This window comes from Phacochoerus africanus, chromosome 12 (assembly GCF_016906955.1).
Source record: "Phacochoerus africanus isolate WHEZ1 chromosome 12, ROS_Pafr_v1, whole genome shotgun sequence".
Taxonomy (NCBI): Eukaryota; Metazoa; Chordata; class Mammalia; order Artiodactyla; family Suidae; genus Phacochoerus; species Phacochoerus africanus.
The window spans coordinates 58,372,433-58,384,839 of NC_062555.1; the positions used below are offsets into that span (position 1 = coordinate 58,372,433).

The 12,407-nt window shown below is 47.8% G+C and overlaps 1 protein-coding gene across 15 annotated transcripts in view; it reads right to left on the reverse strand.

The window, feature by feature from the left end:
• Positions 1–5,970: 5,970 nt before the first annotated feature.
• The window catches only part of MLLT10 (MLLT10 histone lysine methyltransferase DOT1L cofactor), a 243,661-nt gene continuing 237,224 nt past the window's right edge, over positions 5,971–12,407 (reverse strand). For 5 of the 15 annotated variants that reach the window (XM_047755401.1, XM_047755400.1, XM_047755392.1 and 2 more), the window contains 2 exons: positions 9,786–9,995; positions 5,972–7,662 (listed from right to left, as the gene is read on the reverse strand). In XM_047755401.1, coding sequence (XP_047611357.1) covers positions 7,618–7,662; positions 9,786–9,995 — 255 coding nt within the window. In that variant the 3' untranslated portion in view covers positions 5,972–7,617. Of the gene's footprint in view, positions 7,663–9,002; positions 9,130–9,785; positions 9,996–12,407 lie in introns of those variants that run through there. The other 10 variants (XM_047755397.1, XM_047755398.1, XM_047755403.1 and 7 more) reach the window with 5 other exon arrangements.

Below are 12,407 nucleotides of genomic sequence, written 5' to 3' on the forward strand. Positions count from 1 at the left end.
ATGCATCAATCAGAATTTGAGGGAAACCAAATTAACTCCATCAGCGAAAAAGTGAACGTCTTGCTTTAAACTTCGGAAGGCCCAGCACAGCCCACATGCTGCGCCTTCGCCGCTCTCGCGCAGCAGCCTCCCTGACCTCCGGCCCCTGCCCCTCACGCCACCCTCCCCGCTCCCGCTCCGGCTCCCGCTCCCGCAGGTTGGATCTTCAGCCCGGACGGCCAGGGCCGGCGTCAGCGTGCATCTCTGGGCAGCCTCAGGATTTTATGGAATGCAGTGGGTGTAATTCAACAGAACAGGGAGCTCTCCCTGCCGCCGCCGCTTTATCTTCCCACTGCCTTTCAAGCCTTTCAAGCCTTGGGGTCCCCAAGGGCCTGCTCCGGCGCCCCTCCTCGCGGGGGCGGCCCGCGCCACCTGCATGGTGGATCAGCATCCTGGCCCCGACCACCATCCTCTCCGGCCCGGGAGCCCAGTGCTCCCCTCGGGTCTCCTATCAGAGCACAGACGTGGCGACGGCCTCCCTGGGGCCCCAGGCCCGGAAAGCGGAGGTTGGAAGTCCTCCCACAGGGCTGAAAGACAGGCGCACACACATCTCCAGCCCAGAGCCAGCCTCGGGGTCTGCCAGTTCCTTGACCCTAAAAACCTCCACTTGGTTGAAACACGCCTGCTGGCTCCTGCCCCTGCTACTGGCCTTCCCGTCCACACGGCTCATCTGAACCTTCGAGCCAGGCCAGGTCGGTTCCCAGCCCCACCGTGGTTGGCCGCCGGGACTCAAGGGCATTTCCAAGGCCCCGCCTGGCCGCCAGCCTCCCCTGGGGCGGCGCCTGGGCTGCAGACTGGGAGTCAAGGCGCAGCCAAGTCTTCGATCTTTCGGAAAAGTGGTCATGAGATCTTTCGTCATTTGAAAATTATATTAACGCCAGCACCTAACAGTGTCATCCCCCCGGGAGGTGGATGTACACGTGACAGTTCCGGTTGCTCTGGGAGGCCCGTGGCCCGAGGCAGCCCGAGGCCTGAGAGACAAGGTTGTCAGGCTGCAGGGATGGATCGGAGCCTCCCCTGTTCCTGAGGACAGACTCGCCAAGCCCAACCAAAGCCACAGCAGGACGCTCACAGAAGACTTTAGGGAACTTACATCCGGGTAGGAAAGACAGCTCTTTCCCTTGATGCCAATAACAAGGTGAGGGCTGGGCCTGCAAGTGGAGGTGGCCACCCAGATTCTTAACAGGGAAACTTATTTGAAAACCCTAGTGGCTTCCAAATGTCTACAAAAGTTCACAACTATTTCACTGGAAAGACCTGGTTGAACTTATACCAAAAGTTGGTGTCACTGAAGGACGGTTCATTTTCAGTGAGTAAAAACAGAGTATTTGTCTCATTCGGAGTTGCCAGTTTCACAAGTCCATTCCCTACTGTGAAAAGCAAAATCACATTTCTTTGTAAGGCACCTCTGCCTCCAATGCCAAGGGCCTCTGCCGCCACCCTGGGGGAGCACCCAGGTATAGCAACCGTCCTGTCTTCTGCGTGGGGGATGGAGAGCTTAAGAAAACACCCTGGTGACTTGTTTTCTCAGCACCTGCACCCAGGGCCTGCTGCACCACAGCTGAGCACACCCCCATGGCCCTTCTGCACCGAAATCCAGACAGGAAGCAGCCCCGGCCCCCCATGTCCATGCAGAGCCCCCCCCCCCCCCTTCTCAAGGCCTGTGCTGGGCAACGAGCAGCAGCTGCTCAGAAACTTGTCCGAGCAAAGCTCAACAGCAGGGACCCACAGAGCAGCAGCCCAGCTGCCCCTCATGGCGGGTGATGAGGCTGCCCAGCACCTCAGGTGAGTAAGAAAAGCGACCAAAGCCTGCGGCGTCGCACCAGGACGCGGCCACAGTGAGACAAATGACACGTTTAAGAAATGAAAAGGTGGAGTTCCTGTTGTGGCTCAGTGGTTAACGAATCCGATTAGGAGCCATAAGGTTGCAGGTTCAATCCGTGGCCTCGCTCAGTGGGTTAAGGATCTGGCGTTGCCCTGAGCTGTGAGGTTGGATCCCGCGTTGTGTGGCTCCGGCGTAGGCGGGCAGCTGCAGCTCCGATTAGACCCCTGGCCTGGGAACTTCCATATGCCTCGAGTTCAGCCCTAGCAAAGACCAAAAAAAGGAAAAAAGAAGAAAAAAAAGGTGCACGGCCAGGTAGTGTTCTGTGTGAGTACACAACTAGGTGAGAGTGAAAACTGAGGAAGCCTGTCCTTCTGGAGGAAGGCTAGTCCTCAGCCTTGGGAGAGACAAGACTTTCCAGAATCAGATAATTATTTTCCATTCATGCATCAAAAAGGAAGTCACCTCAGGAACCTAAATTTCGCTCTTTAAGGAAGTTAAAAGCCTAGACCAGTGTTCCTTGTTTATACAGTGCTTAATTACTGAGGAGCCAGTTACACAGCTCAGCATGTTCTGGTTCAATTAAGTCTGGGCTAAAGGCTGACCACTTGCAAGGCCCACAAGTGATCCTGATGCAGGCTGAGACCCAGTGCCACCTGGCAGACTTGGCTTTCTCTGTCCCTGAGAGGCCTCTGGTTAAAGCTAACTATAAACAACCAGAATTTCACCTTTCCCAAGGATGAATACGGCCTCAACGAGTGCTGTAATTCTCACCTGGAATTTATCTTCCTTTTATCTCCACTGAGATTGTTTGCCTGCTGTCTGTGCTGCGGCAGTTTGCAGGGCCTGCTCTGTCATGGGGATGACCCTTGGAGTCGCACACAAAGTGGTTTGTTTGCTCCACACGATGTGCAGTCTACTCCCGCGCAAGTTTAAGTAACTCCAAGATGGAACCACACTGATGCCAACGCACAAGGCGCCCAGGGGCCCTGGAACGAACTGACACAAGGCACCATTGGCCTCAGGGGCTTCCTCTTCTCCAACCAGAAGGGGGGGGGGGGCCTGGAGAGTGACGTCACCAAGCCAGTGGCCCCCACTTAGGAGAGGACGCCCCTAAGAAAATCCTAGACTACGAGGGTGAGGCTGAAGCCCGGCCTGCACCGCAGAGACCAAGACAGGCCTTAGGAGGCGGTAAGAGGAGCGGCTCCACCTGCCCCCGCCGGGCCGCACAGCACTAGGCGGGGGGCTGCGTTTCCCCCGCGGTGGGAAAGAGCCCAGGGTCCCAAGTGGACCTTGAGCCCACCCCAGCACTGCTTTATGGGAACCCCTACTCCAGGGCCCCTCACCACCCCCCGCCGCCAGGGTTCTTAGGGGAACGTGCGGGCCCTCGACCCCCGGGACCGTGGGGGAGGCGGGGAGGGGCTTCCAGCCACCAGCGCTGGGAAATCTGGGCCGACCGAGCTCCTACCTGCAGAGGCCGGGCGGCAGCCCCGCCAGCAGCTTTGCGCACCCGCAGCGCCAAGGCGGCGGCACGTCGGAGCCGGAGCCGGAGCGGAGCCGGAGCCGGAGCCGGAGCGGAGCCGGAGCCGGAGCCGGAGCGGAGCCGGAGCCGGAGCCGGAGCGGAGCCGGAGCCGGAGCCGGAGCGGAGCCGGAGCCGGAGCCGGAGCTCGGCTTCCCGCGGCTCAGGCCGGGAGCCCATCCCGGGCCCCGCCCACCGGAGCGCGGCCGGGCCCCGCGGGAGGCGCCTGGGAAGCCAGGCCTCACTCACAGCCCCGCCCACGGCTGAGTGTAGACCGGGCCCACCTGGGCAGAACCGGCCCGCGCGCCTGGAAAGCTGCACAGGCCGGCAAGGCTGGAGCCGAGTTTGGCAGGCAGAGCTGATCATCTGCCGAGCACATCCAGTGGCCCTGTTTAGCCAAGGACCTTAAGGCGCCAGTGGGCCTGAGCCCAGACCACGACGAAGAGCCTTACCTGTCCTGAAGCCAGTCCTCCCACTCCTCCCGGGCAGGGGAACTCATTTGCCGCCTCCCCCACTACTGAATACAGCTGCCTGCCCTCAACCCCAGGGAGCCTGCCCAGGGCACACGGGAAGCTGTGTAGCCCGTCCCTGAGCCCTGCCTGCGGTGGCACTTAACTAAGGGAGCACAGCCTGTGCCGCCGAGTCAGCAGAGCACCACCAGGGGCCCCTGTCTGATCAGGGAATTCAGTGCACAGTCTGGCCTAACTAGGGCCCCCCCAACAACGAGCTGTACAAACCCTTGGTCCCATACTGCCGCTAAGGACCAAGGAGGAAAACTAGGTGAGAGCCCAGGTGTAGTACCCAGTCCTGCCTGTCTAATAAATAAGCCTGACCAGAAACCCCAGGCGACAGCAAACCTCACACAGACAGGGAAACAAGCCGGCGGTCCCAGCCGGTGCTCTCAGCAGCACCACCACCCCTCCCCCACCCCTCCGGGCTTACACCCAAAGAGACCCTGATACAGGGGTCATGGTGTAGGTCACAGCTCTGGCTCACATTCGATCCCTGGCCCCAGAACTTCCAAAAAAAAAGAAAAATAAATCTGTAATTATACAAAAGAACATGATAGAAAAATCAAAGCATACCAAAGCATACTTGTAGCCCAAGACATCAATACAGAGTGAAAGACAGCAGGATAAGGAACAAGGAACAGTGGGTCTACAAAACAGCCAGAAAACAATTAACACAAAAGCAACAGCAAGTCCATACCTATCAGTAATTACTTTAAACATAAATAAATTCTCCCATCAAAATTAAAAGAATGGCTGAATGGATTCAAAAAACAAACATAATCCAACAACACCACTGCCTACAAGAGACTTATGTTCCCCTATAAGACATAATTAACTGAGAGTGATGGAAACTGTTCAAGCATCAGTAACCAGAAAGCACGGAGAGGCAGCTATACTTATATATCCGACAAAATACACTTTAAACTGGAAATCATAAAAAGAGGTAAAGAAGGTCATTAGATAATGATAAGGGGTCAATCCATAAAGATACAACAATAAACTGAAAAAGACAATCTACAGAATGAGACAAAACATTTGCAAATTATATATCTGATAAGGGATAAACATCCAAAATACATAAAGAACTCCTACAACTAAATAGAAAAAAACAAATATTCCAATTTAAAAATGGGCAGAGGACCTCAACATTTTTCCAAAGAAGATTATACAAATGGCCAACAGCTACATGAAAATTCATTTGAAAAGTTGCTGGACATCACTAATCAGCAGGGAAATGCAAATCAAAACCACAATGAGGTCTCTCACCTCATGCCTGTCAGAATGGCTATTATCAAACTACCATCCAATCCAGCAATCTCACTTCTAGGAACATATACAAAGAGAACAAAAACACTTACGTCAAAGAGGTATCTATCCTCCTGTGTGTCACAGCAGCATTATTCACAATAGCCAAGATATGGAAACAACCTACATGTCCATGAATGGACGAAGTTGTTGTGGTATACATGTATATAGTACGTGTGTCTGTGTATATACATGACACATATATACATGTGATGTATGATGGAATATTATTCAGCTATCAAAAGGGAAAGCCTGCTATTGTGACAACATGGATGGACCGTGAAGGTCCTTAAGTCAGATGGAGAAAGACAAGTACTGCATAACTTCATTTGTGGAGTCAATTTCAAAAAAGAAAAAGTAAGAAAACTCTAACAGAAAAGAGGCAAGGGGTGAGGGAGACAAAATGGATGAAGGTGATCAGAAGGTACAAATTCCCAATTATAAATTAAGTAGTGGGGCTGGAATGTACAATTTGATGACTACAGTTAACTCTGCTGTACATGGTACAAAGGAAAGTTAAGAGAGTAAATTCTAAGACTTCTTTTCTCATCTCTAGAAAAAAACCTTTCTTGTCTGAGATGATGGATACTAACTTATTGTGGTAATCAGTTCACAATATATGCAAGTCAAATTATTAGGCTCTACACTTTAAACTTACACAGTGCTATATGTCAACTGTAGATTAATAAAACCGGAAGAAAGAATGGCACAGAGTTATAAACATTATTAAATTTTATTAACAAAAACTTTGTACATTTTCTTTAATACATGTGGAATTTTACATCTAAGTAAAATAACAACACATTCAAAATTTACCATTTATACAAATTGTTACAGAATAACAACCAGCGGGTTAAATAAGTAAAATAAACCACACCGATTTTTTTTTAATTATCTACAAAACATCTGATTTTCTTTAAAATTCCCCTGAACATATAAAAATAAATTAATTTTACTTTTCAATTAAATCTACCAATTAGAAATATTACAAATCAAAATATCAATGTTATCTTATGAATTTTTCACAATACAAAACAGATTCACAAAACCTTATTTACAGAAATGAGGTAAGAACTGTGCAATGTTTAACCAAGAGACATATTGCAGAATTAACATGTTCTTCCAGCTAAGTACACAGTGGAGGTCTAATTACAGCTGGGTCTTTTCCACTAATAATTCACACATTTAAGAATAGTTCAATGATTACATCCCCAATTGTTTAATTCATACTCTGCCGTACTGTCACACCAGGAGTGAGGCTCCCCAACGTGGAAGGGCTGTAATACAGATTTCACCTGTTTCAGGAACTGTAGTGGCGGGTTTATTGTCTTTTGTTTGCTTGAAATCATTGTCAATAATGGGAAGTTGTCTAACTTAAGAAAAAAAAGAAAATTCTTACCAAATCCACTCGTTTTTCTTGTGACTCATTAGTGGATAAATACCCAGAAACAGTTTTGCCTGAGCTATCTAGAGTGGCATAGAATGTTTTTTAATAAAGGCAGAACCATGGGGAAGGCTGCGGGTGCAACACTGACTACTCCTACTACTTACAAGGACTGACTAGCACAGGCTCAGCCGTCCAGAGCCATTTCAGCACAAGGCAGGTACTAACAGGCACTTGATTCAGGCCAAACCCTACCAGCAGTTTCACTTTGAACTGATCTGGTTCCCCCAGCAGCCTCAGAACTCACTTAACTCAAGGTTTCTTTAAAATATGAGTACGTCTTAACACTAAAGAAAAGGCATTTTAGCAAAAGAAAATTACCTTTAACAGAAGCAGAAATCTGTCATCCTAACTGGATTACCAAAATTGGCCAAATCCCATTAGAAAGGAAATTTTTATAACAAAGATTGCCAAGTCCCAGTGGATGACCTACTTATTTGTAATATTTAACCAACAAAACTCCAGTAGAAGAAATTAGACAGTTCCTTGAAATTTGTTTTAAGATCTGACTCACAGAGCAAGCATACTGTAACCCAAACAAAAGATCACAGTTCATATTCCAACTTGTACAATAAAATCAAATAGTTTATAAATGGTTAACAAGTCTTTAGTTTTGCTATTCACCTCTCCGATTTATAACAAAATTAGTTGTGCACCAACTATATTAAATTTCTCTTAGGTTGATAAACTCATTGCATGTAAATTATTTCATTGACAAAAGTTAGTTATTAAATTTTCTTTCAAAGTTCAAAAAACCTAGGTGAGGGGTAGGGGATAAAGGAATTCCATTTCAGTGCAACAAAGCAACAAGAAAATCAATCAAAGCCTCACAAGAATGTTCTTGTGGTGATTCACCCTTTGTCGTGCAGCTAGTTTCTTGTTGCATTTCTTCATAGCTGTGGTTGAAGACTGCCAGGGCAGCCAGATGAAGTGCTAGAACAGCAGGATAGGCAATTTCTAGACGTTTCTCAAATGTCAACTTTTCTCTTGAGCAACAGGCCCAGTTTTATCACTAAGTCTCTGCAGTTAAAACAAAATCAGATGCACATGAGCTAAGTCAATTTCTGGCCCACATTTAAGGAAACCCTCTTAACTGAATTTAAAACTGAGATAAAAGGTGGTAGATATAGTTATTCCTTTTTTCTACAAGTTAGCACGGCTACTTCCAGCATAAGCTAAAGGCATGAATTGACTGGTAAACATTCAGTTGGTTTATTTTAAATTCAGCAGCATAAAGGGACAGAAGTGCCCCTCTGAGGGAAGACTCATCAAGAATGAATGTAGCAATCATCCCCCAAACTGACTTTTCCAACGCAGTAACAACACAGTAGTAGTGTGGAAAATAAACTAAGAAAGTCACTGGCGTTCCCTCTGTGGCACAGTGGGTTAAGAATCCGACTGCAGTGGCTCGGGTTGCTGCGGAGGCGAGGGTTTGATCCCTGGCCCGGCGCAGTGGGTTAAAGGATCCAGCGCTGCTGAAGCTGCAGTGGGGATTGCAGCTGTGGTCTGGATTCAGTCCTTGGCCCGGGAACTTCCACGTGCCATGAATACAGCCAAAAAAACAATAACACAAAACAAAAAGCAACAACAACTAACAAAGTCATGGGTTCTGATCCCACATGTGCTATCTGTCCTTGGAGCTTTAACCTCTTTGAATCCCCTTTTACTAATCTATTTCTAAAAATGGGGTTACAGCCTATCATTACTTTAAAAGTCGGAACCACACATACTATTGTAGCTAACAAAGATGCCTGCCACATAGCGAGGTACTCATAAATGTTATTTCCCAGCCTTGCTTTTTTCCATTAGTTGATTAATATTGTTTAATGTTTACTTCTGTGTTTTTCCATTAAAAATACATTTCATATTGTATAACTTAGAAAGGTTAGCTTGCAATTAACTCCCTTTTTTTGGCCGTGCCCATGGCACGTGAAAATTCCCCAGGCCAGTGACTGAACCTGTGCCACTGCAGTGACAATGCTATATCCTTAAAAGCTGCTATGCCACAGGAGAACTCCTTAATTCATTTTATAACACAAGAAAAAAACCTGAGGAAAAAATGGCAACAACAGCAAAAAAAAATTTCTAAATTAATACAGAATCATTGAAATTTCCCATGTCAGCAAACGTAGGTTTGTAATAACGACAGTCTTCACAATCAGAAAGTCAGAGGAACAGCAGGGTAAACAAAAAGCACTGAAAAGTTAATGAAAATCAGTAATTATAGTTTAAACAAATTCTTGTTACTAAATACAATCTTAAGTTTCTGAAAATCAAAAGCACAATAAACAGTAAGCTTTCAAAGTAAAGGAAAGAGCAAACACTGTGACTTGAGCACCATTACTGGCCAAGTCTCCCACCTCATTCTTTCCCTTCTTCCTTTTCCTGATGTCCAGTCTCCATTTTATATCCCAATATCCTTCCTCTAACAGGGTTCTGCCCTGAACTGGAATTTAGGGGAAACATTTATACGCCAGTAAAGTAGACCTAATTGAAGGGGAGAATTAATAGAAAGAAACAGCCTTAAGATGTGTGCTACTGTTTCTGCATCCATTTTCATTTATCTTAACTTGTAACTGAAAGGGTAAGATGCTATCACTTACATGAAATTAGTAAAGAATTTAAAGTTCATTACAAATGTGATTATGACTTACTTTCGATCTGGTAGAATAAATGGACTCCGCTAAAGTTTACACATTAATTTTATTATAAATATAACTCAGTCTTAGCACTTCCGAGCAAAATACTAAAAATATTACTAAATTATCTAGACTATTTCTATAATTAAACAAATTAAAGATTCTCAAAACACCAACTATTATCTTTTGACTGCACTGTCCTGTATCACTTACTGTAACTAAAAATTACTTTCATTTTGAAAAATCGCTGAATTATAAAACAGCCTTCCAACCTTATGTGCAAATTCAAACTGATATATATACTTAGAGGATATACAAATTGGCTTAGGTCCTTTGTGTTTACAATATCCAGCTGTTGAAACAACTGGTTTTTAGAAAAAATTATCAGGGGGGTAATATATTTTGAGAGAGAGAGAGAGAAAGGCTGGAGAGACGGTCATCTCTGATTAACCGATCACATTCGTTTCACTACTTCACTAGCCGTAGTAACGCACGGAAACTTACTGTCACCTTCTGACTTGCGTTATCGCCATGGATGGTGAGGAACGGATTGCTGGTGGCTGGGTGAAGCGGGGGCGCCTGCGTGCCTGCCAGCAGGTTGTTGATGGGTATCTGCGTGGGTCCCGGGATCTGCAGCTGCTGGAGGTCAGGCTGGTGGTGCTGCTGGTGGTGGTGCTGCTGCACCAGCTGATACAGAAGGGCCTGGTGCTGCTCCTGAGGGAAGACCACGACGGGGAGGGTGAGTCCCGGTCACAGGCCCAGTGGTCAGTGCAGTCGGCTTTCTCTCTGCTCTTCTTTACTTTGATATTAGGTATTTAAGTGACATCAAAGTCATACCACTAAGAAAGACAACAAAGATCTCTCCTGGAAAAACACGCTGCCCTAGATGACAACCATTGACTGTAAAATGTCAGGATCATCAGAAAATGGCTTTATCTTCAAAATGGGACAAACCAATTGCAGGAGACCCCTATTCAAGTAAGGTTACTCGTGGTAACCAAGGAGATGGGCAACTCAGAGAAGCCACAGTGGTCTGAGTTTGGCTTCAGAATGCACTGCATGGTGGAACCCCTCCCATCATTCTGGGAACCTGCGATAACTGCCAAAGTTCTCGTTCGGGCCAACAGAGAGAGTGCTCTCCTCTTGTGGTTATGTGTCTTGAGACATTCCGGGGGGGGTGCTGGGGGGTTGCCCTTGTGTGGCTTACCCTGGGTTGAGGGCAGGGGGAAATGAGGGCATGATTACTGCCAGGGGTCAGGGGAACCTGTGTGAGAGAGAGCGTGGCAGGGTAGGAGTTGGTCAGGGGGGTTCTTACTGGGACAGAGACTCAAGCAGACAAGGGGATCCTCTGTGTGGATTTGGGGTGGGGGTTCTGGGCAGAGAGAATGCTAGCCAGTGCTAAGGGGCCCCACGGGCATGCACAGCATGGCAGAGGATGAGCAAGGAGCATGGGGCTGGAGTGTAGTGAGCAGGACAGAGGCTGAAGAAGGACGAGGGCCTGCAGCATCAGTTGTGATCTTTGGCAACCTGAGGCGGGGAAAGCTGTGAGGAGGACCACAGTTCAGGCCGGACACGTTTTTGCCTGACCTGCCTGTTCAGGTAGCCTAGGGGTGGCCCCGGGTAAGCAGCAGACACAGGAGCTGGACATTCCAGAGCGAGGCCTGGGCTGGAGACATCAGTATCTGCCCAGAGACAGGAAGTATTTAAGGCTGTGTGGCTGGAGGAGACCCTGAATTCGAGGACACGCTCAAGTGATGAAGAGGACCCCGGAAAGGAAGCTAAAAAGCAGAACCAGTTAAGTTACTGTGGCATCCTGGGAGCTGAGGGAAGAAGGCGTTTCCAGGAGGAAGAAGCTGCTGCCAAGTCAGGTGAGCTGGGAGATGGACACGGGCAGGCTGAGCACCTGCGGCAGCTGGTGGGGAAGGAGAGAGGAGAAGGGCCACTCCAGCCAGGAGGAGAGCTGCCGCCGCCTTGGACAACGCTTGCCCATGTGAAGTTTGATGTCTGTAAAGGAACAACCTCATCCCTGCCACCCTGGCTGGCAAAGGAACATGTCCAGCTTAAACCACTCAGTCTTTCTGGTCTCTGGGCAACAATCTGCACTAAAAATTCCTTAATCAACCATATTCTAGAAAGGAGACATCTATATGTGCTATTATTAGAGTGAAATCTTAACAGGAAGGACCTCAAATAAACTGAATTTTTCGTATTGGGATGAGGCAATAGATAAGAAAACAAGATCTCATTTTAGTGTAAACACTTATGAATTTATATACAATCTCTGTTTTTTCCTCCCTCTTTTTTGGCTGCCCCGAGGCATATGGAGTTCCTGGGCCAGGGATCCAATTTGAGCTGGAGTTGCAACCTACTGCCACCAATGTGGCAACCCTTAACCCTCTGCACCAGGCTGGGAATTGAACCCGAGTTCTGGCACTGCAGAGACACTGCCAATCCCACTGCACCACTGTGGGAACTCTATACCACTGTAAGAACAGTGACAGTGAAAATGATGACCCAGAATCAAGACAAACATTTTCAATATGTTTTTGACTAAAGCAAGAAAATAGGTGGATGTATTTTAGAAAAAACTTACAAAGCCCAACTGAATAATAGAGTGTTCTCCTAGCGGTCTAAGCCAGTGAGGTGTGCTCGAGACATGGGGCTGGGGCAAGGACACCTATTGACCTGGTCTCCCTTTGAGATGACTTGGTGGTGGGGGGGGGGGCACACTGCTGTCCTGGAATGCAAGCCATTCACCCCACAGGGCTCTCAGTGCTCCCCCTTCTCTGAGCTCTCTGCTCCCTACCTCTTCTCTCTCCTCTGACCACAATATCCCTACCTCCCTCAGCTGATTTATTTATTCATTTGTCTTTTTGCCTTTTCATATGGAGGTTCACAGGCTAGGGGTCTAATTGGTGCGGTAGCCACTGACCTACACCACAGCCACAGCAACGCGGGATCCGAGCTGCGTCTGCGACCCACACCACAGCTCACAGCAATGCTGGATCCTCAACCCACTGAGCAAGGCCAGGGATCGAACCCGCCACCTCATGGTTCCTAGTCAGATTCATTAACCATTGTGCCACGACAGGAACTCCCTCAGCTGACTTAAAAGCCACCGGCAAT